Source organism: Sarcophilus harrisii, chromosome 3 (assembly GCF_902635505.1).
Source record: "Sarcophilus harrisii chromosome 3, mSarHar1.11, whole genome shotgun sequence".
Classification (NCBI taxonomy): Eukaryota; Metazoa; Chordata; class Mammalia; order Dasyuromorphia; family Dasyuridae; genus Sarcophilus; species Sarcophilus harrisii.
This window is the reverse complement of record NC_045428.1, coordinates 121,793,995-121,819,446: the sequence shown is the minus strand read 5'-3', so window position 1 is coordinate 121,819,446 and position 25,452 is coordinate 121,793,995. Positions and strand designations below refer to the sequence as shown.

The following is a 25,452-nucleotide window of genomic DNA, read 5'->3' as shown; positions in this document are numbered from 1 at the left end:
TAGCTTTCTTTATAAATATATATATATATATATATATATATATATATATATATATATATTAGTTGAATGGCTATCATATTGAAGAGACATTTAACTTATTCTGCTTCATTCGAGAGAGCCATTAGTAATGGATAGAAATGGCATATAGGTAGATTTTGGACTTCATTAATAAAAAAAATTTTTAAAATTTTTATATCACCATTACTCCCTAATGTATCTTCTACTCCTCTCCTCTCCCACTGTCCCCTTTTACCAATCTTTTTTTTTTTAAACAATGAATTAAAAAAAAAAAAAAGAAAAATTTCAGCAAAATTGACTAACAAATATTTCACCAGTATATCGTCTGCTTCACATTCATGGTTTCTTGTATTAGCAAAGAAAGGATGAATTTTCTCATCTTTTCTCCTGGACCAACCTTAAGTATTATTATTATGCAACATTCAGTCTTGTGTTATTCTTTTACATTGTCACTGTTTTTTTCATGGTTCTGCTTTCTTCACTCTGCTTTCATTTCACATAAGCTTTATGCTTCTCTTAATTCTTCATATTCATTGTTCCTTATTACAAAAGATGATACATTATGTTCATATGCCACAAATTTTTAGCCATTCACCAAACAAATTTTGTTTCTAATTCTTTGTTACACAAAAAGTTCTGTGTTGCTGTGAATATTTTGGTGACTATAGGACTTATTTTATGATTCACATCCTTGGAATTGTCAGAGTTGGTGGGGTCTCTGGTTTAGAGGGTATTTTACAAACTATGCACAACAATTTTAGTCACTTTCTTAGCCTAACTACAAAATGCTTTCCAAAATAATTGAATCTGCTTATAATTCCCATCATTGTATCTTCATGTAGCCTCCCTTTATTGACTAATTCTATTGCTTTTGCCAATTTTAAAAATTGTTAGGTAAAACTTTTTGATTGATTTTTTTCATTTCTGTTATCAATTCTGACTTAAACCAATCTTTCCTGTGCTTGTAAATAGTTCATTTCTTTTGAGAATTGTTTTTGAATATCCTTTGACTATAATCCTTTGGAGAATGGATTCTTGTCTTGTTCCATATGTACCTTGGATATAAGAACCCTTATCCCAGATATTTGGTGCTAGCTCCCTACTCCCCCCCAGTCATCAGCTTCCTTAATCCAAAATGCAGAGATTTTGTTCTTGCATCATTCTTTTCAAGTTTCAAACATTCAAGTAATTGAAATTATCTTTTGTGATCATTTCTGATCCTTGTTTTGAGCTTGATTTGAAGTATTTTTTTTTAAAGTAATTATTAGTGGCTAAAAGTGACTGGGTTTGCTTTTAACGCAGTATTCACTCTTTCCTTTTACAGTCCCTTAACATCATTCCCCATTCTGTATGTTTTTTCAGGTATCTGATGAAGAGATGGCTGTTATCTTTTTGAAGGCTTTTCATCTGTTTTCCTCTTCTTCAGAAAATTACTTCCATATTCATTTATTTTCTATAATTTTCAGTCTTCTCCCTATATATAGGTTTCTTCCCGGTTGTCTATCAAATGCCTAGATCTCTCATTTTTCAACTTTCACTAACACTATCTCATCCAGCTATCTCCTTGTTTTCACAGCCAAAATTCTAGAATAGCTTTTTTTATTCTGTTTCTACTTTTTTTTTTTTTTTTAAAACTTTTAAGATATCTATTACACATTCAGATTGAGATGTCCAGTAGGCAGTTGATGATGAGTTTTAAACATAGGGGAAGAGACTGGGGCTGGATATGTGTGGATTTGGGAATCAGCTACTTAGAGATGATAATCCATAGAAGCTGATAGGATTACCAAGGGAGACCATATAGAGGGAGAATAAAGTCTATCCTTGGGAGAGCATTTACAGTCAAGGTACTTACTAAGGAGGAAAACCAGAAGAGGATAAGTGTCAGGAAAACTCAGAAGTAAGAATGTACTAAAGGAATGTGACAAATGACAAATGCAGCAAATAGGTTAGAAGGATGAGAAATTGGGGGGGGGACCACAAAAAACATATTTGGCACTCAAGATATCACTGGAGACTATTGGAGAAAGCCGTTACATTTAATGATGAGGTTGATAGCCTGTTTTGAGTATTGAGGAGTAACAGGAGGAGTAGAGATCAGAAGTGTAGAGAAGTGTTTCCAAGCCTTTACCTGGATAAAGGGAGGAGATATATAATACCTCAGAGGGTTCACAGGGTTGAGTGAAAGTCTTTTAAGGGTGGAGGAACTTGAACATATTTGAAGGCAGTAGAGAAGGAATCAGTTGAATTTGAAATTTTGCTAATTGGCTAGAGATATGGAGGACATTAGGAACAAGTGCACATGTAGAGATGTTGACCTTGGCAGAGAGAAAGAAGACCTGTGTTCAAATCCTACCTCAAATGGTCATTCTAAATTTGTTTCTCCATTTGTAAAATAGGGATGATGAAAGTTATCTGTCGGACAGGGTTATGTTGTTTCAGTCTGACTCTCCTTGACTCTATTTGGGATTTTCTGATTAAAAATACTGGAATGGTTTGCCGTTTCTTTCTCCAGCTCATTTTATAGATGAAGAAACCCAGGTGAACAGGGTTCAGTGACTTGCTCAGGGTTACACGGGTATTAAAGTGTCTGGGAGAATTGATTTGAACTCAGAAAGATGAACCCTGGCCCAGCCCTGGCCCTTAGTGCCCATACATAACTCTTTAAAGAATCAGAGTTTGAGTGGTTCCTGATTTGTATTAACAAAGGGAATGTCTATATTGGAAATTTAATGAAATTATAGGTCTGGGCAATAATAAATAAAATGTAATATAATTTTAAAAATGTAATATAATTTTAACTTGAAATAATTGTAGTTAGTTATAGGTTCCTTAGGTTCTTTTCAATATTTTTTTTTACTTTTGAACTATTTTTTTTTTTTTTTTTTTTGCTGAGGCAATTGGGGTTAAGTGACTTGCCCAAGATCACACAGCTAGGAAGTGTTAAGTGTTTGAGATCATATTTGAACTCAGGTCCTCCTGACTTAAGAGCTGGCGTTCTATCCACTTAGCCACCTAGCTACTCCTAAACATATTTTAAGAAGTCTTTTTTTGTATTTTATTTTTAGTTACTTAGAAATAAAACTGCTATTTTTGCCTCAATTCTTTGTTTGGTTAAGTGTCTTCTAATTTGTTTATGCTGTGTGCTTTAATATTCAAGTGATGAATCATTTTTATGTTTGTAGGATGTGGTGCAAATTGTTGGTCTAATCATAAGTTTTGTCAAAACTTTTCCAGTTTTTCCAAGCAATTTTTATAAAATAGTGATTCATTCCTACTTTAAGGGGGGAGGGAGGGAAGCATTATTGTAGGTATTTTCCTCCAAATTAGTTTTCTTGTTCTGTCTAGATGTATAAATTATCTCCTTGATATTTTGATTTTTAAACAAATAAATCTCTTGATTAGGTAGAGAAATGTTTCATTTTGAGCCTCATAGTATTGTGAACTTTTATTGGGACAATTTTTATTGAACTTAGCTCTCCATTCATATTCTGTGCTCTTTATTTTTATTTATTTATTTATTTTATTTAATAGCCTTTTATTTACAGGTTATATGCATGGGTAACTTTACAGCATTAACAATTGCCTAACCTCTTGTTCCAATTTTTCACCTCTTACCCCCCCCCCTCCCCCAAATGGCAGGATGACCAGTAGATGTTAAATATATTAAAATATAAATTAGATACACAATAAGTATACATGACCAAACCGTTATTTTGCTGTACAAAAAGAATCAGACTCTGAAATATTGTACAATTAGCTTGTGAAGGAAATAAAAAATGCAGGTGGGCATAAATATAGGGATTGGGAATTCAATGTAATGGTTTTTAGGCATCTCTCAGAGTTCTTTCTCTGGGCGTAGCTGGTTCGGTTCAGTACTGCTCCATTGGAAATGATTTGGTTGATCTCATTGCTGAGGATGGCCAGGTCCATCAGAACTGGTCATCATATAGTATTTTTTTTTTTATTTAATAGCCTTTTATTTACAGGATATATGCATGGGTAACTTTACAGCATTAACAATTGCCAAACCTCTTGTTCCAATTTTTCACCTCTTACCCCCGCACCTCCTCCCCTAGATGGCAGGATGACCAGTAGATGTTAAATATATTAAAATATAAATTAGATACACAATAAGTATACATGACCAAAACGTTATTTTGCTGTACAAAAAGAATCATACTCTGAAATATTGTACAATTAGCTTGTGAAGGAAATCAAAAACGCAGGTGGGCATAAATATAGGGATTGGGAATTCAATGTAATGGTTTTTAGTCATCACCCAGAGTTCTTTTTCTGGGCATAGCTGGTTCAGCTCATTACTGCTCCATTGGAAATGATTTGGTTGATCTCGTTGCTGAGGATGGCCAGGTCCATCAGAACTGGTCATCATATAGTATTGTTGTTGAAGTATATAATGATCTCCTGGTCCTGCTCATTTCACTCAGCATCAGTTCGTGTAAGTCTCTCCAGGCCTTTCTGAAATCATCCTGTTGGTCATTTCTTACAGAACAATAATATTCCATAATATTCATATACCACAATTTATTCAGCCATTCTCCAACTGATGGGCATCCATTCAGTTTCCAGTTTCTAGCCACTACAAAAAGGGCTGCCACAAACATTCGTGCACATACAGGTCCCTTTCCCTTCTTTATAATCTCTTTGGGATATAAACCCAGTAGTAACACTGCTGGATCAAAGGGTATGCACAGTTTGATAATTTTTTGAGCATAGTTCCAAACTACTCTCCAGAATGGTTGTATTCGTTCACAATTCATCAACGTCCCAGTTTTCCCGCATCCCCTCCAACAATCATCATTATTTTTTCCTGTCATCTTAGCCAGTCTGACAGGTGTGTAGTGGTATCTTAGAGTTGTCTTAATTTGCATTTCTCTGATTAATAATGACTTGGAGCATCTTTTCATATGATTAGAAATAGTTTCAATTTCTTCATCCGAGAATTGTCTGTTCATATCCTTTGTGTTGTCTCAGTTTCATCATGATTACTGTAATCATCACCTTTTTATTTCTGGTAAGAAATTGGCAATATTGTAGGAAAAATCCATGATCTATCATGAATGGCTTTGGGATATACCATAATATTTGGAAGCAGTAGACATAGTAAAATTATTTGTTGAAATGCTCTTTTTTATAATAGAGTTTAGTCTGTATTTTGGTCCTTTTGGAAGTATTCCATGATTGTGAGAAAGTCACTTTTATAGTAGGGTTCTTGGTTAATGGATCCCTTAACCAGAATGTGCTTGTTATATACCATACAAATTGGCAATTTGTAAAGAACTTTTGAAGCAAATTACTTCACATTTCATTTTGAACAAAACTTCTTGAGTCAGTGAAAGATTAGGTAAGTGAGAATGGAACGTATATTCTAAGCCTGGACTAAGAAACCCTGGGATTGAGGAAAAGGTTCTCTCTTAATCTCCAATAGAAGAGACAACAATAGAATGGTTGAAAGAACCAGAAGTCAACACAATATATTTGAAAGAACAGATGACCAAACTTTTGAGTGACTACATATTTATCTTAAGAGGGTCTATAGAATTCTGGAACTCGAAGCAAAGTTATAATGTCATCTTCCAGTAAATGTGGAAAGCCTCATAACCTATAGCAGAAGTCCTTAATAGCAGAAGTCCTGGGATCTGTGAAGTAAACCGCCCCACTCCACCCCCACTCCCGGTTTCCTTTATAAATCTGTGCATTTTATTATATACATTTAAAACCATTCTGAGAAGGGATCTAAAAAGTTCATAAGACTTGCCAAAAAGTTCTGTGACACCAAAAAAGTTAAGAATACCCTTGATCTATAGAAGTTATCTTTAAATTATTTTTCCTTTTCAACTCTGCTGCTTTTTCCTATAATATATTAGACACCTGTATTTGTCATAACTTTTTTACGTTGAGATTTCATTTTATACATTTTGAAGCAGTGATTATTTTGCATTAATTTTGTAGGTTATTAAAAGTATGGAATAATATAATTTATATATCAAAGTAGATAGAAAAGAGAAATTCTTCCCCATGCTTATGTCCATCTATTTTAAAATCTAAATCATGAATATTTGGAGGAAATATAACATGACCACAAGTATTTGGAGGATCATGTCATTAAAACTACTTATCTATCCATGTCTACACTTGTGTAAATGAGTATTTATATAATGTATATGTATATATATGTATGCATGTAGCTGTGTGTCTAGTGTATATGTACATATAAAGGTATGTATGAATAGCTATCTGCATATTTACATATATACACATATATGTATATATGCATGTGTGTGTATATATCTATATACCCATATATCATATAACTATATAAGAATAAAATAAAAAGTGCTTAGCAGAGAACAAAAGAATAACCTACAAGGAAGCAAAGAAAAAATGGACAGTCATGAATATATTTTCTTCTATTGTGTGTGCTTTCTTGAATGGAAATTTATTATTACATAATTTGAAATTCTCCCTGATGTTCTGGGCACATGACAGTATTTTAAAATTTTTCCTTTTTTGTTTTTTTCTAGTTTGCTTAAATACATAAAAATAAAAAAAAATAAGTAAAAAATACTACATACTTGAAAATTTTCATTTAAATAAGCTTGGTGAAAAGATTGTAGCTACTAGGCCTTAGATTCATAGCACTCTATTGAGAGGGAGAGAATCATCTCTGGACTTCTTACTGAGCCCAGGACTCTGCAGAGAAATCACTAGAAATATCCTTGGATAGAGAAGCTGGAGCAACAGGATGAAAGACGAACCTTCTTAGCTAGTAGTTTTAACATTTTCTGACAGCTTCATAGAGCTCATTTCCAGCCCAGACTGAGCCTTCCCTGAGGCCTTGATTCAATATGAGGGTGCATTTGGGGTATTCTGCTTGGATCTAGCCGTCTATCCCTGCCAACCCTAGCTTTCTCCAAGTGAATATCAGCTGGTTAAGCCCAGCTTGAGAGAGAAGGCTGTTATTAGAAGGGCTAGTACAGCACTCTAGACTTGAGCCAAACAGAACCTAGGACTGGCCCAGTTCCAACAGCTTCCAAATCGAGCATTAGTCTGGCAGAGATAGAGAGAGAGCAGTCTTGGGATGTTCCAGGGCAGGACTAGTGGCTGAAATCCAGCAAAAGGCCTAAGGTAAAATCTAATCTGATATGTTTCAAAGCCTGGGCCAATAGGAACCCGGCGCTGAGAGTAGCTTCTTAGCCCAGAAGTAAGGGAAAAAGACTTCAGGCAGAACCTATAGTAGAGAGTTACTGGAGCTCTGTAACAAGGAATCCCCAACTAGAGCCCAGACTTGGGGTAACTCTAGGGTAGATCCTAGAATTTAAAGAAGGATGTAGTTGAGTCCAGTGTGGCTTGGGACCAGCTAGCTGATCTTATCCATGCCATTCATTTTTAGAGCTTGGTTTAATTTAAGTTCAGCTCCTCCTCAAACCAACCTCTGTCTCTTCAACACTGCAACACATAACATTGCTACAAGAAAAACTAAATACCGGAAAAGTCCAGGGAGTAAACCTCGGAGAAGATAATGGATCTACAAGATCATCAGTTAATCCTTTGGGGGGAAAATATACCTTGTCCCTAAGGACTTCAAGATTACCTAGAGAAAATGAAATAACATACAAAATATAAAGGCTAGGAGGGAGAAAGACTGGCATGGAAAATATACTTTAGAACAGATGGTGACAAACAGACCTCATTCAAGACCTGAATGAATAAACTAGAATAAACTAAATGACTCAATAAGGCAAGAAATGTCAAAAGTCTAAATAAATACTCTATTTCAGGACATTATAAATGAAAACTAAGAGCCAAAAAAGAGTTCAAAACCAAGGAATAACAGTGTATGAGACTTAGCCACTGATGCAAGTAAAAAGAGAGCTTGGAATATTTTTAGCAAAACAAAAAATATTGACATGACTTTATTTCCTGTGTCATTATAAATCAGAGATGGCAAGAGGTAATAAAATATCTGTTATCTCCAAGTTTTATCTCTGATTTTGAAACAAATGTTGCTGGCAGATAAGGAAAGAATAAAAGAATGATAGAGCGAAGACATTCTTGTGGAAAATAATTGCATAGTTTGGGCAGAATTTTCATATACCTTGAAATGCTATTTTATCCCTGAATAAATAAGGAAATAAATGAAATTGGAAACTTAAAAAAGGCATTTAGAGCAATCTATTTGAAAACTTCCAGGGACAGTTTTCTTCACAAATCCTTTTCATATTTCTTCTCCTTTCTACTGCCACCACATTAAATCAAGCCCTTTTTACTACCTTGGACTATTGCAATATCCTTCTAATAAGTTTTTGCATTTCTGCTTTATATCGTGTCCAATCTTTCGAAAAAAATTTTCTCAATTGTATTTTATTTTTCCAAGTACATGTAATGATAGATTTCAACATTCCTTTTTGAAAAAAATTGTTGCAAATTTTTCTCCCTATCTTCCTCACCTCTCCTCTCTCCAAGACAGCAAGCAAGCAATCTGATACAGATTAAATATGTCTTATCCATTTAAACATTTTCATATTTGTTACGTAAGAAAAATCAGTCCAAAAGGGGAGGAAATGTGAGAAAGAAAAAAAGCCCCAAGAGGTAAAAATACTATAATTTAATCCACATTCATTTTCCATAATTCTCTCTCTGGGTGTGATCGGCACAAAATAACTTTCTTATAGATCACTCTTTTGAGCAAAACATTCAGTGATATATATTGTCGTAAAGTACAAATCCCTTACTCTTGTCATTCAAGGTTCTTTATAATCTGACATCTACCTTTCTAGTATTACATTATTTCCTCTCACAAAATCTTTGATCCAGCCAGACTGGACTACTTAATATTGTTTTTATTCATTTGTTTTCTTGTGTTTTTTCCCTCCCTTTCTCTAGCTCCTTTTCTCCGTTTCCCTCCGCCCTCCCCCCAAAAAAAGTAAAACTAAACTCTTACAGCACATAAAGACAGTCAAGTGAGATAAATTCCCATCTTAGCCATGTCCAAAAGTGGGCTTCATTCTGCATATTAGTGTGTCTCCTGTCAGGAAATAGATAGTAGTGTTTTTTCTTTTTGTTTTTTGTTTTTGCTGAGGCAGTTGGGGTTAAATGACTTGCCCAGGGTCACAGCTAGGAAGTGTTAAGTGTCTGAGGTCAGATTTGAACTCCAGTCCTCCTGACTTCTGGGCTGGTATTCTCTCCACTGTGCTACTTAGCTGCCTCTCCTATATAACTTTTAAAGTACCATTCAAATACCATGAAACTTTTATTGAATATTATATAGAACTACATATTTCCTTTGGATTTAATGTATATTAATTAAAGCTGTGTATATGTTCTAGCAAGCTAGTAGAACAATTTTTGATGGAACTTAACTTTATCTTCTAGGATTTAAAACTTATTTACTTAATTTGGACATGACAAATATTTGGGCACCTTAGTAGTACCATTTAAAGGAGTTAATTGTAAAAATGCACTTTATAAATTATAAATATAAACATAAGCTGCTATTGTTGTCATTTATTTTTCTTTCTTTTTTTAATAGCTTTTTATTTACAAGTTATATGCATGGGTAATTTTACAGCATTGACAATTGCCAAACCTTTTGTTCCAATTTTTCCCCTCCTTCCCCCATCCCCTCCCCCAGATGGCAGGTTGACCAATACATGTTAAATATATTAAAGTATAAATTAAATACAATATAAGTACACATGTCAAAACAGTTATTTTGCTGTACAAAAAGAATCAGAGTTTGAAATAGTGTACTATTAGCCTGTGAAGGAAATCAAAAATGCAGGTGGACAAAAAAAAAGGGATTGGGAATTCTATGTAATGGTTCTTAGTCATCTCCCAGAGTTCTTTGGCTGGGTATAGCTGGTTCAATTCATTACTGCTCTATTGAAACTGATTTGGTTCATCTCATTGCTGGAGAAGGCCACGTCCATCAGAATTGATCATCATATAGTATTGTTGTTGAAGTATATAATGATCTCCTGGTCCTGCTCATTTCACTCAGCATCAGTTCATGTTAAGTCTCTCCAGGCCTTTCTGAAATCATCCTGTTGGTTATTTCTTACAGAATAATAATATAATATTCATATACCACAATTTAACCATTCAACCATTTTTCAATTGATGGGCATCCACTCAGTTTCCGGTTTCTGGCCACTACAAAGAGACCTGCCACAAACATTCGTGCACATACAGGTCCCTTTCCCTTCTTTAAGATTTCTTTGGGATATAAGCCCAATAGAAACACTGCTGGATCAAAGGGTATGCCCAGTTAGATAACTTTTTGAGCACAGTTCCAAATTGCTCGCCAGAATGGTTGGATGTATTTCACAATTCTACCAACAATGTATTAGTGTCCCTATTTTCCCACATCCCCTCCAAAATTCCGCATTATCTTTCCCTGTCATTCTAGACAATCTGACAGGTGTGTAATGGTGTCTCAGAGTTGTCTTAATTTGCATTTCTCTGATTAATAATGACATTGACCCACACTTAACATCATACCCCAAGATAAGGTCAAAATGGGTTCATGACCTAGGCATAAAGAATGAAATTATAAATAAATTGGAAGAGCATAGGATAGTTTACCTCTCAGACCTGTGGAAGAGGAAGGAATTTATGACCAAAGAAGAACTAGAGATCATTACTGATCACAAAATAGAAAAATTTGATTATATCAAATTGAAAAGGTTTTGTACAAACAAAACTAATGAAGACAAGATTAGAAGGGAGGCAATAAACTGGGAAAACATTTTTATAGTCTAGGTTCTGAGGCCTCATTTCCAAAATGTATAGAGAATTGACTCTAATTTATAAAAAATCAAGCCATTCTCCAATTGATAAATAGTCAAAGAATATGAACAGACAATTCTCAGATGAAGAAATTAAAATTATTTTTAGCTATATGAAAAGGTGCTCCAAGACATTTATTTTTCAATGAAGGAAAAATGATGGCTATTCTTAGATGGGAAGAAAATAGGTATAAGCTCTGTGGTTGAGGTTGTATTTTGCCAGTGTTTATAATTGTGGGCTTGCTATTGTTACTTCATGCATAGAGTGAACAAAGGAGGAGAGGGAGAGAAGGGGCAATTCTTGGAATGAGACGACTTGGTTTGTGGTTTAGTTGAGTGTCCATAGGTGTTCTCTCTTTACTATATTTTTTGTGCTTTGCTAATCCGTCTCCTTTTGGTAGAAGGCAAACAATAGGCTTGAACTTTTTTTTGAATGTCTTGTGTTCCCTGTTGGCCTGTGGTCCAAAATTCCCAGCATTGATAACATGAAAAGACAATAATGCTTTTATACCTCAGGCTTGACTGTGACAGGAGACCATTTCATATTCCTTAGAGATTCCATTCGTATGTGAAGACTTCTACGGAACATGACTGTATCTTACCTTCCTGTAAATAGCACCATCATCAAATTTTTATACTCTGCTTTCAAGAAATTAAAAAATAGGAATTAAGGCTTTTCAGTAGATTTCCTGACATATACTTAAAGGCTTCACAAGCTTTGTCTAACATTTATATTGGCTCTTTTCAAAATTAATCTTGGAGTTATTTCTTTTTTGAGGCAATATACCATATTGGAGAAAGTTCTGGACTTGGAAATCGGGAAGATCTGGTTTTAGATTCTACCTCCAATGAATGCTTTGAACAAATTACATTCTCTTGAGTCTAAGCCAATTCTTTTAAAAGATTCTTTAAGTTACTAATATATTGGGCATTTCAGTATATGGCATAAATTCTTACATCAGAATTTTCAGTGATGACATCACAGGACTTATTTTTGTTTATATGTGAATGGCAGGGCTTTACGTTGTTAACAAACTAGCTTCTTGTTAAGTTTTGCTTTTGGTCTCTTTTTCAGTTTTTTGATTATTCAATTCTCTCTGTATGTTAGGCAGGCATAGCCAGGACACAGGTTGGAAGAACTTATTTGTAATATCTAGAAATTTTATCTGGCAAGCCAGTATAAATGAAATCTCATCCTAATGTTATAGAAAAAAATTGTAGGATAAAAATATTATCAGGTCTCAGCCAGAGGTCCTCCTTTATAAGAGTACAGTAAATATATTTCTTTACCAACTTGTAGAGGTTATGACCTATGTAATTGATATTTAAATCATCAAGATTAAAACTTTCCCTCAGATTTTTATTCATTGTGTGGTGTTGCATAAAAATCTTTCTAATAATGAAAGTCCTCATGCCCTTTTTATATGCATTTTGTATAGAAGACCTTTGGTCATAGTTTTCTATTAAGGTTATACGCCCAGACTCATGTTACATGTAGAATATTGTAAAAACATAACAAAGGAAACACTATTGGCACACCAATTTCTATTCACCATACATACTAATAATTACATGATAAGCCCACAGAGAAAGATATATGTAATTGAGTTGATTTTATGCCTGCAGATGTTTTCATTCAATCACATACTAAAAATTCCTTTTTATTTTTAGCTGTGATGCTGACCCATCAGCTCTAGCTAAATATGTTCTTGCTTTGGTAAAGAAGGATAAAAGTGAAAAAGAGCTGAAGGCTTTATGTATTGATCAGCTGGATGTATTTCTTCAGAAGGGTGAGTGGGAATTGTTATACTTATTTTAATAAACTTCTAAAAATATTTTAAAAAAATTAATCAAATTGAAATATAGATAGGATACAGTTTTGACAAGTAGCAAATAATAACATTACTTGTTATCATATTTAAATTTTGCTAACATGAAAGACATTAGCCTCTCCAATCATGGCAACGTGTTTTTTTCAACTTGGTCTTTTTACTAGTTATATGAAAAAACTTGCTGAAACTATAAAAATATAATATTATTTAAAATTTTATTAATTAAAAATTAAAAAGCATTGTCAGAATGCTGGCATAACTAATTTGTTACTGTTAAATATTGGATAATTAATAGCTTATTAATGTCTCTTAACTCATAGGTTTTCTAATTTCTCTTTTTAGAGACACAGATATTTGTAGAGAAACTTTTTGATGCTGTGAATACGAAGAGCTACCTACCTCCACCCGAACAGCCATCATCAGGAAGTCTAAAGGTAGAATTTTTTCAACACCAAGAAAAAGATATAAAAAAGGAAGAGGTAGGAATTTGGGTCATCTCTTACAAGCTGTTTAAGTTGTCTATATGACATCAGCATTTAATTATATGAATTTTATTTGCCATATCCTATTCTTTGGAGGCTTATAATCATACCATTATTATATATTTTAGGATCAGATTTGCAAAATATCTTTTTTACTTTGCAGTATTATTACATGCACATACTATAAGAATTCCTCTTTAGTCAAAGAGCCAAAAAGTCAGACCTAATGTCCAATTGATGTAAAAACTCTTAACTACACATGTAAAGGATCCCTGAAATAGCATTTTCTGTTTCATTTTTTAGGCCTTTTTCATTTTATTTAACTGCTTCCAGTTAAAACTGGAATTTTAGTAGCCACCTATTAGTTTTTGAAGATTGCAGTGGTAGCAGTACTAATTCATGGAAATTGAGCCATCATGTGTGTTCAAGCAGAACTATTATGTTATTAGATTTTTAAAGAAATATTTGGGGCCAGAGGGATAACAAGAAAGGGGTAGGCCCCTTGCTTGGGGTGGATGGTATATTGTTAACGACGGCAGAGAGAAAGTGGAACTACTCAACTGCTATTTTGCTTCCGTCTTCTCTGTCAAGGAGAATGATCTTCAGACTGGAAAGGATAGAACAAACATGGTTAAAAGGGAATTGGAGCCAAAGATAGGTGAGGAGATAGTGAGAGAGCACCTAGCGACTCTAAATGAGTTCAAGTCTCCTGGCCTGGACGAATTACACCCTAGGGTGCTGAAAGAACTCACAGATGTGATCGCTGAACCGCTGTCGGTGATCTTTGATGAATCGTGGAGAACGGGAGAGGTGCCACGGGACTGGAGACGGGCAAATGTCCCAATTTTCAAAAAGGGGAAGAAGGTGGATTCCACAAACTACAGACCGGTGAGCTTCACGTTCATCCCAGGCAAAATTCTAAAAAGGATTATTAAACGGATGGTTTGTGAGCACTTAGAAAGGGAAGCAGTGATCACTACGAACCACCATGAGTTCATTAAGAACAAAGTCATGCCAGACTAATCATTTCTTTTTTGACTAGGTTATTAGAGCATGGAAATGCTATAGGAAATTATATATCTGGATTTCAGCAAGGCATTTGACAAAGTTTCTCATGATATTGTTGTGGACAAGATGGAGAAGTATGGGATGGAAGATAGTACAATTGGGTGGATTCAGACCAGGTTGAACGACTGAACTTCAATGTTTATTGAATAATGGATCGATATGAATCTGGAGGGTGGTCTTTAGTGACTTGCCAAAGAACTTTGTCCTCTGCCCTTTTACATTCATCATTTATATCAATGACTTGGATGAAGACATTGATGACATGCTTACCAAGTTTGCAGATGACATGAATCTGGGTGGGATAGCTAATGTACTGGATCACAGAATTGGATCACAGGATCCAATATTATTCTCATCGGGTTGGAATTATGATCTGAATCTAACAAGATCAAACATAAAAGATACACGCGCACGCACACACATTTGTATAAAGGCTTGCATTTAAGTTGAAAAAAACTAAACTGTGCAGAAATTCAAATTGGAGGGTAAATATGATTAGAAAGCAGTTCATATTTTTCGAAGAAAGCTCAGTTTGTTTTAACAGTGTTATTTGGCTACCAGAAAAACTAATGCTGTCTTAGGCTGCAATAATGGAAATATGTCCTGCACAAATAAGGGGCTAGTTCTCTTGTATTCTGCCCTGGTCAGATCTTAGCTTCAGCATTATGTTTAGTTTGGATGCCACATTTAAAGTTGAATGAGGAAAAGTCGTGGGGTATTCCAGGGAATGATAACTAGAATAGTGAGGGCATTATAAACCATGTCAGGATATGTAAATGAATTGAAGGTGATTAACTTGGAGAAAGAAAGACTATGATAATTGTCTTTACATGGTTTTAAGGGCTTTCATGTAGAAAGGAAATTAAATTCTATGTAGCTCCAAAGTACAGAACCAGGGTACAGAGTAAAAGGCAGAAATTTTAAGGAATCATATTTTGACAAATAAGACATAGAGCTGTCTTGAAAGGAAATGGGCTTCTCTGCAAGCTTCTCGTCACTAGTTGTATAAAAAGCAGGTAAATCATTTGCTATGCTGCTCATAGAAGAGATTTTCTATAACTTCTCTTAGATTACTAGTTAGCCATTGTTAATTTCATGCATATTTGTATCCCCCCCCCCCCAAAAAAAAAGGGGCCAATCTACCTTTATAATTTTGACCCTTACAGATTGTAATGCTTGTCAAAGAAGAGCCTGAAGGTGTACTTTGGTATCTCAAAATAGTCATTAATTACAGGACCTAAAATACTTGAAAAATGCTAACAAATGTTTATTGAAAGGATTAAATTATTGAAAGTATTTGTAGAACAAATAAGAATTATTTATTTCTGGGGTTAGAATTTAAGAGCCTGAATTTAAACTATAATTTTTAAAAGTTAGGAATTGTGATAAAATTGCAAAGATACAACTAAATAGGTCGATTCTATTGAAGAGGTATCATGGATAACTTTGGCATTTGTCCTTTCTGGAACTCTATTTCACTCAAATTCAAGGCTTAGGGGAATTGTCCTCCCTTCAGCCTTCTAAGCAACATCAGTTTTAAGTTTCCTATTTTCTTTGAGTGGGGTAAGTCACTTTTTAGCTCTAGTGTCTTCCTAACCATTCCCTTTAAGCAGAACCTCTGCATGACCTTTTAGTCTGCCTTCGTGTCGGAAAGTAATCTGAGCTAGTCACACCAAAAAAATCAATGGCCTTTGAGTTTGACTTTGTTAGTATTGGTTGAAGAACTGGAGGAACATAGGCATATCACTTTACACAAATAGAAGAAATAGGTCAATGTCAGTTGACATAAATAAAGTGCTGTGGCAGAAGCTGGAGTGGGGAGCAAGTGGAATCAGTATATAGGGTCGAGCTTTTTGCTTCCCAGAATGTGATTAAGTTCCTCTGAATTTGTATTCAGAGATTCCTCCTGTGGGTTATCATGACATGAATTCATACTAAGGAATGCTCTAAAAATTGCTGCTTTTGGCACTCTTAAAGTTAGGGAGAGAGACAAGAATGATTTTATCAAGAATTCAGATGCAGATTTGAAGGGGTCAGTGAAAACCTCTTGGGTGAACACAATTTGGAGACATAACCATGCTTTGAGGAACTCTGTTCCTTCAGCTGAATTATTTATCAAAACCTTTAGTTCATCTGAACTGTTGATGTTTATTTCCAACTTTTTGGCTATTGTTTCATTTAGTCCCGGTCTTTTTATCCATGCATTTTGAGGATATCAATATCAGTTGGCTATCTGGGCTAATCATTATGAATTGTTTTTGATATGATTAGTAGAAATCCTCCATGAAAATTATTTTTTAAGAGCTACTGATCTAAATTATCTCTTGAATGAGGCTTTGAATCAGAACAAAAGAGGAGATAGATTGAGGTGAGTTTTCTGAGTAAAATTTGCATGTTTGTAAGAGCTTTCTTTGTCCCTAACTTCAAATGTGTTTGGAGATTAAAAATGCAAAAGAAGAGATGGGGATGGAGATGAATATAGATTGGCTTCATAGTTACTTTCCTTGAAGAAGTTAAGAATTGAAAAGTAGGATGCCTGAGATTAGCTAAAGGTTACTCTTAGTTGGAAACTATGAGTTTATGTTTAAAGAATTTAAAAATGATGATTCTGTAGTCATGTAGACATGATGGCAAAAATGGTAATTTTCTAACTGCTATATGTTTTAAGAATAACAAATATAGCATGTAACTGTAAAAAGTGAATCATAATAGTCATTTTTGAGTTATGTATTTTTTTTTTCTTCAATGACTTCAAGGTGATCATGATAGTTTATTTGAATAGAGGAGTAAGATATTTGTCTATTTAAAATTTTCCTGGTAGACTCTCTTCCTTGGAGTTGTTAAATTTAGTTAAGTGTCTGATTTTTACCATATTAAATTCAGCAATTCTTCATTTGTTCTAATCTACCCCCCTTTTGTGGTTTATTTAGATTTATATTTCCAACTCCAGAATTGTAACTTTAAAAGCCTGTCTTTAAAACATAATTGCACTTACATAACCTTAAATTGCGAGCAAAATTTACTTCGGCCTAAAATTAAGAAGTATCTCATTAAAACAAAACAAAAACAAAAACTTCAGCCATTTAAATAATTCTCTGAAAAGAATAGAAAAGAAAGTAATAGAATTCAATCTGTGTTTTCCAACAGTTTTCTCATTTTTGGAGAAATGGTTGGCAAAATATCACTTTTAGAGGATGAATGTTGAACAGTACTAAGCTAAATTGTATATAATTTTAGTCATTATTTTAAATTGTCTTTTCTTCTTTGACTACCACACTTCTGTAAGAAGGCTTATATTTCCCTTTCCTGATGTAGTAACTCAATACCTACTTACCTTACCATATATCAAATAAGGGATAGTTACCTTAGTTCCCTTGTTAATTAGTTTCATCCCATCTATAAGTTGACTTCAGAACTATCCTTTTCTTCATCTTTTGCATGCAAAACCTAGTATATATAGTAAGCTTTAAACAAATGCTTATTGATTCATTGGTGTAGTACCCTTATTCACCTGCCCAGTAATTTATTTTCTGTCCCTTTTATCTCACCCAAATATATTCTTTCTCCTTTCCTCTCTATTTGTAACTTCCTAGGGAAAGAAATGAGACATAGGAAAGTTAGATGGCATCAATACAATGTGGAATTGGAATTTAGAACTTACGTGGAATTGTATGGAAAAAGCATGGGGAGTCTTTGAAAATCAGGATTGAGTTGTTAGAGAAAACCAATTAGAAAAGAGTAAAAGATTATAGAGAAAAAATGTCTGATTTGAGTTTTATCTGAGGATTTTTTTTCTCATTGTATCATGAGATGAAAGCCATCTAGAGGATTGATAGTGGGTCATCATGGTGATGACATATTAGTTGTCATATGAGTCATATTAGTAGTCATATTAGTTGTTACACCAGGACTGCTTCATATTAGGTACTTTGCTGTCTTGCTGAAATATTTATTTTATGATAGTTCTACTAAAAACTAATTCTTTCTTACACTTCCCTTTATGGTGTTAATGAATTTGTCCATATCATTAAGGCTGAATGTTCAAAAATATTTTCTTTGTGAAGAAATGAAGCAAAATCTTCCCTTAATTATCTTTGAAAATGTTTTCACTTTTTTGTCCTTACTAATTTTTATATTTGTTGAGTTTAATTATTTTCTAGATACTTTTAAACAGTTAATTTTCACTCATCCTTATAGTTAACTAACCAAATTAAATAACATGCCTAATAGGTAATTAATTGTATATTTTCATTTATGTTTATTGTAAAGTACATAAAGTTGTAAGTTACCTTATTATAGGTAGTATTCATTGCTGAATTTTAAAATAATTTCTGCTGAATATTTTTTGAAAAATTCTTTCCTAAACTGCAGATCACAAAGGAGGAGGAACGAGAGAAGAAGTTTTCTAGAAGGTTAAATCATAGTCCTCCCCAGTCAAGTTCCCGGTACAGAGAAAATAGGTGACAAATTCATTATAAGTTGTTAAGCTCAAATGATTAAGATTGTTGAATGCTTACTTTAGACTTAAATTAGCTCTTTATATATAGAAGTTAGTGATTGGGAGTTTATATAGAAGTTAATGATTGGGAGTTTAATTGGACCAAAAATATCTGGGATTTCTTTCTATATAATCTTTTTAAGAACTTTCAACTTCATACTCTGTGATTCCATTAATTTATTCCTTTCCTTAGAAAAGATGGAGATGATTTAGACATGGACTTTGCTGTCATGAAAAATCTTTTATGCAGTCAAATGTATGTATGCCTATTAGTGGCAGCTTAGGTAGAGTACCAGGTTTTGAGTCAGGATTTGAATTCAAATATAGCTTCAGACACTGCTTGTGTGGCTAATAATCTCACTTAACCTCTGCATATCTCAATTTTCTCATCTGTAAAGTAGGGATAATAATAGCACCTGCTTCCCACATTTGTTGTGAGAAACAAATGAGATAATTGTAAAGCATTTTGCAAAGTACCTGGCACATAGTAAATACTATGTATGTAAAAGTTTATTATTATTATTATTAGTTACTCATAATGTACAATGAATGGTAATACAATAGCTATGTAATAAGAAACTATTATGTTAAAGATCATCTTAGACAAATTTCTTATTTTGTAGATGAAAGAAAGGCATGAAGATCTAGATAGATTAATCAATAAGATTAAGGAAGATTTCTTGCAAAAGTTGAATTTTGAATTGGTTTTTAAAGGATGAGTAGGATTTCACAATAGTGAGTTTGGGAAATAAGGCATTCTAGACACAGAACAGGATGGAAATGTTATCTCTTATAATTATATTTCTACCTCTAGGGGAGAGCTATTAGGTCTTTGTTGTATTTGTTATTTCCCACATTAAATACCTTCAGTATTTTGAAGTTTGGGTTCTGTTACACATTGGAAGGAATAGGATGACTTTTTGTCTTGTTTTCTTTTTTCCATTAGGATAAGTAATTTAAAAAATAAAAAAGATCCCATTCTAGGATTTGGGTAGTGGAATATAACTCTAAATAATAGGAAATTGAAGTATAATTTGTCTTATATTTTAGTGCAACTAAAAGTCAGTTATAAAAAGAATATCTTTAATTTGTTATCTAAGAATACCATGTACAGTTGAATGAGTGTATATTAGATACTTTAAGAAATTGGGATTTTGAGTCTTAATTTAAATCTTACTTTTCTTTAAAAAAAAAAAAAGCATGAATTTTGTATAATATTTATCTAGAATTTCATATTACAATGCAACATTTTTTTTGCTGGTACATCATTTGGTCTGCATTTTTCCTTTATCGTGTCAGTATCTTAACTATGAAAAAAACCAAAACAAAACATTTTAGAATTCTATGCATATGATACAGTCAAATACCTTATATGTGGAGGTGTAGGCTATTGAACTTTTAATTTTGGATCATCAAAACCTTATCTATAATTTGATTGTAAGACTGATTAATGCTTTTGATAGGAAATTTGGTGGTAACATTTAGATTTTTAACTGACAATTTTGTATCTAGTAGCCTGAATTTTTAAGTATCCTAAAAATTAGTAATTTGATTTTTAGGAGCCGTGATGAAAGGAAAAAGGATGACCGTTCTCGAAAAAGAGATTACGATCGAAACCCACCTAGAAGAGATTCCTATAGAGACCGGTATAATAGAAGAAGAGGGCGAAGCCGAAGTTATAGTCGAAGTCGGAGTCGGAGTTGGAGTAAAGAGCGATTGCGAGACAGAGATAGAGACAGAAGCAGGACCAGAAGCCGAAGTCGAACACGAAGCAGAGGTAAGTAAAAATAATGAATACCCTTCTTTGTTAATTTTTCCCTCCATTTTGCTTCCCTGGCATTTTATTTTAGATTTAGATTAAAACTTCCATTAGCCACTCTTCATATTTACAGCAAACATTTGCAAACAACATTTTTACTCTCATGATATCGTTTTTATAAATTTAACATTTTGTTAAGAGAGTGAGTTTGCTATTTTTCTTTACTGATTAACACATTGGTTTTTAGCTGAGTGAAATGTGTGTGTTTAGGTGAATATAATTCTCAATAAACCTACCTAATTGAAAGAAATGTGGAATAATTAATGAAAAAGTATGATTGATATCATCCACTGTTGATTTTATTTTTAATTTGGATTATACATTTCTGAGCACTTTTTCTTCAATAATGACTTGGTTCTCTACCTTTCTGTTATTTCTTTTTGGAGTATTCTCTTCTGGCTCATGGCTTATGTCATTTCAAAACTTAGGGGAAGATGAAGAGTGATTTAAAGATACATGGAGCAATGAAGGAAAAGGAATTAGATTCACTTCTATTTTGTTCCATTTTCACTTTTTTTTAAAGCTTGACGCTTGTGAGTGGGGGGGCAGTATATTCGCTTGTTCAAATTACATAAGAAATATTTTCTGTCTTGTTCTTTCTTTTTTATCTCTTGCACTTTTCATTTAGTTTTGAGTGAGAATGGAATAGTGGCGAATAAAGAAAGCCTTAAATATAAATACTTGACATTTTAAAATGTAATGTACTTTGTTTTTAAATGTGAATTTCTTGTCTCGATTTAAAATTGCTCATTTTTAGATGTATGGACAATAGCCTTTTCTTATTTATATTTACTCATCATCTATTTAGTGTAGTGCCTTGCATTTAGCAAGCATTTATAGGCTTATAAGTTTTAGGACTTGAAGGATACTCAAAGATGATCTGGTTCAGTCCTAACATTTACAAATGAGGGAACAGGCCTAGAGAGGGCATGTGGCTTCTTCAGGATTATAAAAGATGATGGTAAGTAGCTGAGCTAGGAATTGAATTCTAGTCCTTTGACTCCATTACACAATGTGATCTCTCTTAAGTAAATGTTTATAAAACTGATATTGAAAGAATTAGTAGCTGAATGAATGGATGATAAAAGTTGTGACTCTAAAAGTTAATGTGAAGTCTCCAAAGCACATTCATTAGAAAACTTTAAAAGAAGACTTTTAAAGAAAATATTTTAAGAAAAAAACCACTGAAAATAATTGATTTTGCATTTCAAAAAACTTAATTCCTGTTTTCATAAATCATATGGGCAGCTAGGTGGTGTAATACAAATGACTTGGAGTCAAGAAAACCCGAGTTCAAATGTGACCTCAGACACTTATTAATTGCATGATACTCTGGGAAAGTCACTTAATTTTTCCATATATCAGTTTCCTCATCTGTAAAATGGAAATAATTATGCTAACAATTATATTCCCCAGGGTTGTTCTGACAATAAAATTATATTTGTAAAATGCTTTGAAAACCTTAAAGTGCCATATAACTGTATATAACTGTTAGCTGTTTAACTAAAAGGTTTTCAAACTAATTAACTAATATCTTCTTCTGAGAAGTAGCATGATGGTAGTACTAGAGGACCAATTTTGGAATCATGACAATTGGGGTTAAGTGACTTGCCCCAGGGTCATACAGCTAGAAATGTTAAGTGTCTGAGACCAGATTTGAACTCAGGTCCTCCTGACTTCAGGGCTGGTGCTCTATCCACTGAGCCACCTAGCGCCCCCTCCCCCCTTTTTTTTTTTAACTCTTACTAATTGTTTTACCGTGGATAAATCATTTACTTGTTTGTTAGTAACTCAAACAGTTCTCTAAGACAATGTAAAAGTCAAAGACTATTTGATTTGCATTGATGAAAGGAGTTTCCATATTGGGACTTTGTCTTGTCTCTCACTCCAGTGAAATCAAGTATTACTCTATCTACTTTCATCCTGTTTAACATAAATGATTAGTCTGAAATATGGGTAAGATGTGGTTAAGAAGCTTTAGAAAGTTTAAGAGGAGGTTGCGGAAAGAGAAGAGAATGACATGTATGAGGTTTTAAATTTTTGTTTAGTATTTATATCATATCAGATGCATAATATTGATTTTGAAAAAGGACATTTTTTCCTAAAGCACCTATTACTATAATATATTTTTGAAAAAAATGTTTTCTTGTAGAAAGAGATCTGGGAAAACCAAAATATGACCTGGATAGAACAGATCCATTAGAAAACAACTATACTCCAGTTTCTTCTGTAACTAACATTTCATCCGGCCACTATCCTGTTCCTACTTTGAGCAGTACTATTACTGTTATTGCTCCTACTCATCATGGTAATAACACTACAGAAAGCTGGTCTGAATTTCATGAAGACCAGGTGGACCATAACTCTTATGTAAGACCTCCAATGCCAAAGAAACGTTGCCGAGATTATGATGGTAAGTCTTTCAGCTTTTGTGTGCTAAGTACATTCTACATGACATAATACGTTATACATATCTAATTCAGATACATGTTGCTGATAGTGGGAATAGTTGAAATTAGTGTTGGTGAAATTCCTCTTTATTAACCCAAAATAATGTTGTCCCTCTTAGTTAAATGCTTCTTCACTTTTGTCTTTTCCCCCTTCTATTGAAGCAAATAATTGAATGTCAATTTTTTAAGTACCATTTATCTTAAAAATAATGCTGCTTTTTCCCCCCAAACCACAGTAAATTCCTATGAATGTGCTTTTTTTCAAAGGAACTGCTACTAAAACATTTTTTAATTAACAGGGAAAAACCTCTTAGGAAACGGGAAATAATATACACATATTGGACCTAGACATTTGAGTGTCTCCTATGTATAAGAAAAGAGATGAGAAGGTAGATGAACAGGGAGCTTTGGAGGAAGATTTTACTGTGAATGCCAAACTTCAGTACTTCAAAAGATCTGTTATTTCATCAATGTGGGTACTCCCTCCACCTACGCAGATGGCACCCCTTTATGCCTTAGTGTAGAGAGTTTCATGAGCTGCTGGGGCTGAGTAAATTAATCACCTAGTGGTCAACCTTTTAGTAATGTTTCTTAGCTAGTCTGGTCCTCAAATGACATTATGCTATTGGGCCTCTTTTTGAAGCCTTTCTATCTTTGTAAGGATTCTGCTAGAGCTCTTGCTCCAGTGGCTTAGCCTTTGACAACCTAGGGTCATTCTTACATGATAATTAGCTATTGAAAAAGGGCTTTAGTGGAAGAAATGCTAAGCTCTGCCAGAAAATGAATGTTTGATTTTTTAAATTAGATACTGTGCTTGCATTGGAACTAATATGTGCTAGTTAGTCTGCCTTATTTATATTTACATGTGTAAATACTTGTCTTGAGATTTTTTTTTCTTAGTAATCTATATAAAACAATTGATTGGGCTTTTATCATTAAGAAGCATTAGAGTAATGTTACTGTTTGAAATGATTGTTTACACTTCCCCAATTAAAGTAAAAAAAAAAAAACCCCACAAAACACCCATGCAGAACACATTTTTAGAACACTTCTAATATGTTAATTCACATAAATTTTTGCAAATGGTTTCAAAATTACAGATGTTCTTTATTTACATTTTCTTATGGCTCAATTAATAAGGCTTTTTTTCTTTTTTCTTTTTTTCTTTCTCAGAAAAGGGTTTCTGTATGAGAGGAGATATGTGCCCTTTTGATCATGGAAGTGACCCTGTAGTTGTAGAAGATGTAAACCTTCCTGGCATGCTGCCATTCCCAGCACAACCCCCTGTTGTTGAAGGACCACCCCCTCCTGGACTTCCCCCACCTCCACCAATTCTGACACCTCCACCTGTGAATCTTAGACCTCCTGTGCCACCTCCAGGTCCATTACCACCTAGCCTTCCTCCTGTCACAGGTAAATAAATGTGTGTAAAATTTATGTGTGTTTATATCTCTATATACTCTTATATAGCCATATCTAGAGATAGCTATGAAATGCCTTTATGTACTTTGTTATGTACTTTGGTTTGTAAAATAAGCTCCTTTTGCTAATTGACTTTTTTACTTTTATTAAAACTGATATTTAATGTTTTGAACCTAAGGAAATTTTGAAGAAAACACAATACTACTCAATTTTAGGGAAATTAGGAAGGAAAGCTAAAATACCTGGGATGTGATATGATAGGTTTTCTATTCCCTTAGTGGGATCATTTGGCCTTATTTTATCTTCATAACCCTATTTTCTATTCTTCTGGATTTTATTTTATTTTTTTTTTTTTGGTGAAAATATTTAATCTCAGTTTCAGATTAGTCATGTCACTTCTTTTCTAGGGAAAATGAATTTTAAAAAATTTTCTTTATGAAGAATTCAGATATTAGACACATTTTCCAGAAAGATATAAATAAGGGTAAAATTATTTGTGGCACCCGATTGAGGGCATTGAATAAGATAATTAATTGTTCAGATGAGTGTTGAAAAAACTGTAGTTTGTGCTATCAAACCTGGGGACTACTTGTTTTTCTGATTATCTTGCATTTTACTCCTGAAAGAGCCAACCAGTTTCATAAAAGATGTTTTTATTTTGTAATAGAATATTCTGATCATCATGGAATTCTAGAGTTGTAAGGGAATGCAAAGATCATCTAGTATAACTAAGACCTATGTTTTGTATCTCCCTTCATGTTAATCCTTCATGACTTCTATGAGAAACTTTGGATAAGTTTTTTCTTTATGTGGAATTGAAATCTACCTTCTTTTTACTTCCTCTGATCTTGTCTTCTGAGGTCTAGCAGAATTCTGATCCATTTTTGCATATGATAACTCTTTAGGTACTTGATATTTCTTTTTACATGATCTTCCTTCCTTAGCAGTTTTTTTGGTTTTCTTAGCATTTTGGGAAGCTCCTAACTCCTAATGGAATTTAGCTTTCTTTAGCATGTTATGCTTTTGTAGTATCCTCAGCTGCTTTGCCTTCC

At 33.5% G+C, this 25,452-nt stretch overlaps 1 protein-coding gene and 1 long non-coding RNA gene across 7 annotated transcripts in view; one reads left to right on the top strand and one right to left on the bottom strand.

The window, feature by feature from the left end:
• Positions 1-25,452, top strand: part of RBM26 (RNA binding motif protein 26) — a 103,283-nt gene that overhangs the window by 5,564 nt on the left and 72,267 nt on the right. For 3 of the 6 annotated variants that reach the window (XM_031958541.1, XM_031958542.1, XM_031958540.1), the window contains exons 2-8: positions 12,501-12,619; positions 13,004-13,140; positions 13,735-14,031; positions 18,583-18,671; positions 20,269-20,486; positions 22,681-22,941; positions 24,152-24,391. In XM_031958541.1, the coding sequence (XP_031814401.1) occupies positions 12,501-12,619; positions 13,004-13,140; positions 13,735-14,031; positions 18,583-18,671; positions 20,269-20,486; positions 22,681-22,941; positions 24,152-24,391 (1,361 nt within the window). The remainder of the gene's footprint in view (positions 1-12,500; positions 12,620-13,003; positions 13,141-13,734; positions 14,032-18,582; positions 18,672-20,268; positions 20,487-22,680; positions 22,942-24,151; positions 24,392-25,452) is intronic. The other 3 variants (XM_031958545.1, XM_031958544.1, XM_031958543.1) reach the window with 1 other exon arrangement.
• On the bottom strand, positions 11,273-13,751 carry LOC116422266. The gene is made up of 2 exons (XR_004232832.1): positions 13,705-13,751; positions 11,273-11,468 (listed from the first exon to the last, which is right to left on the bottom strand). It is a non-coding gene; the product is annotated as an uncharacterized LOC116422266 (long non-coding RNA).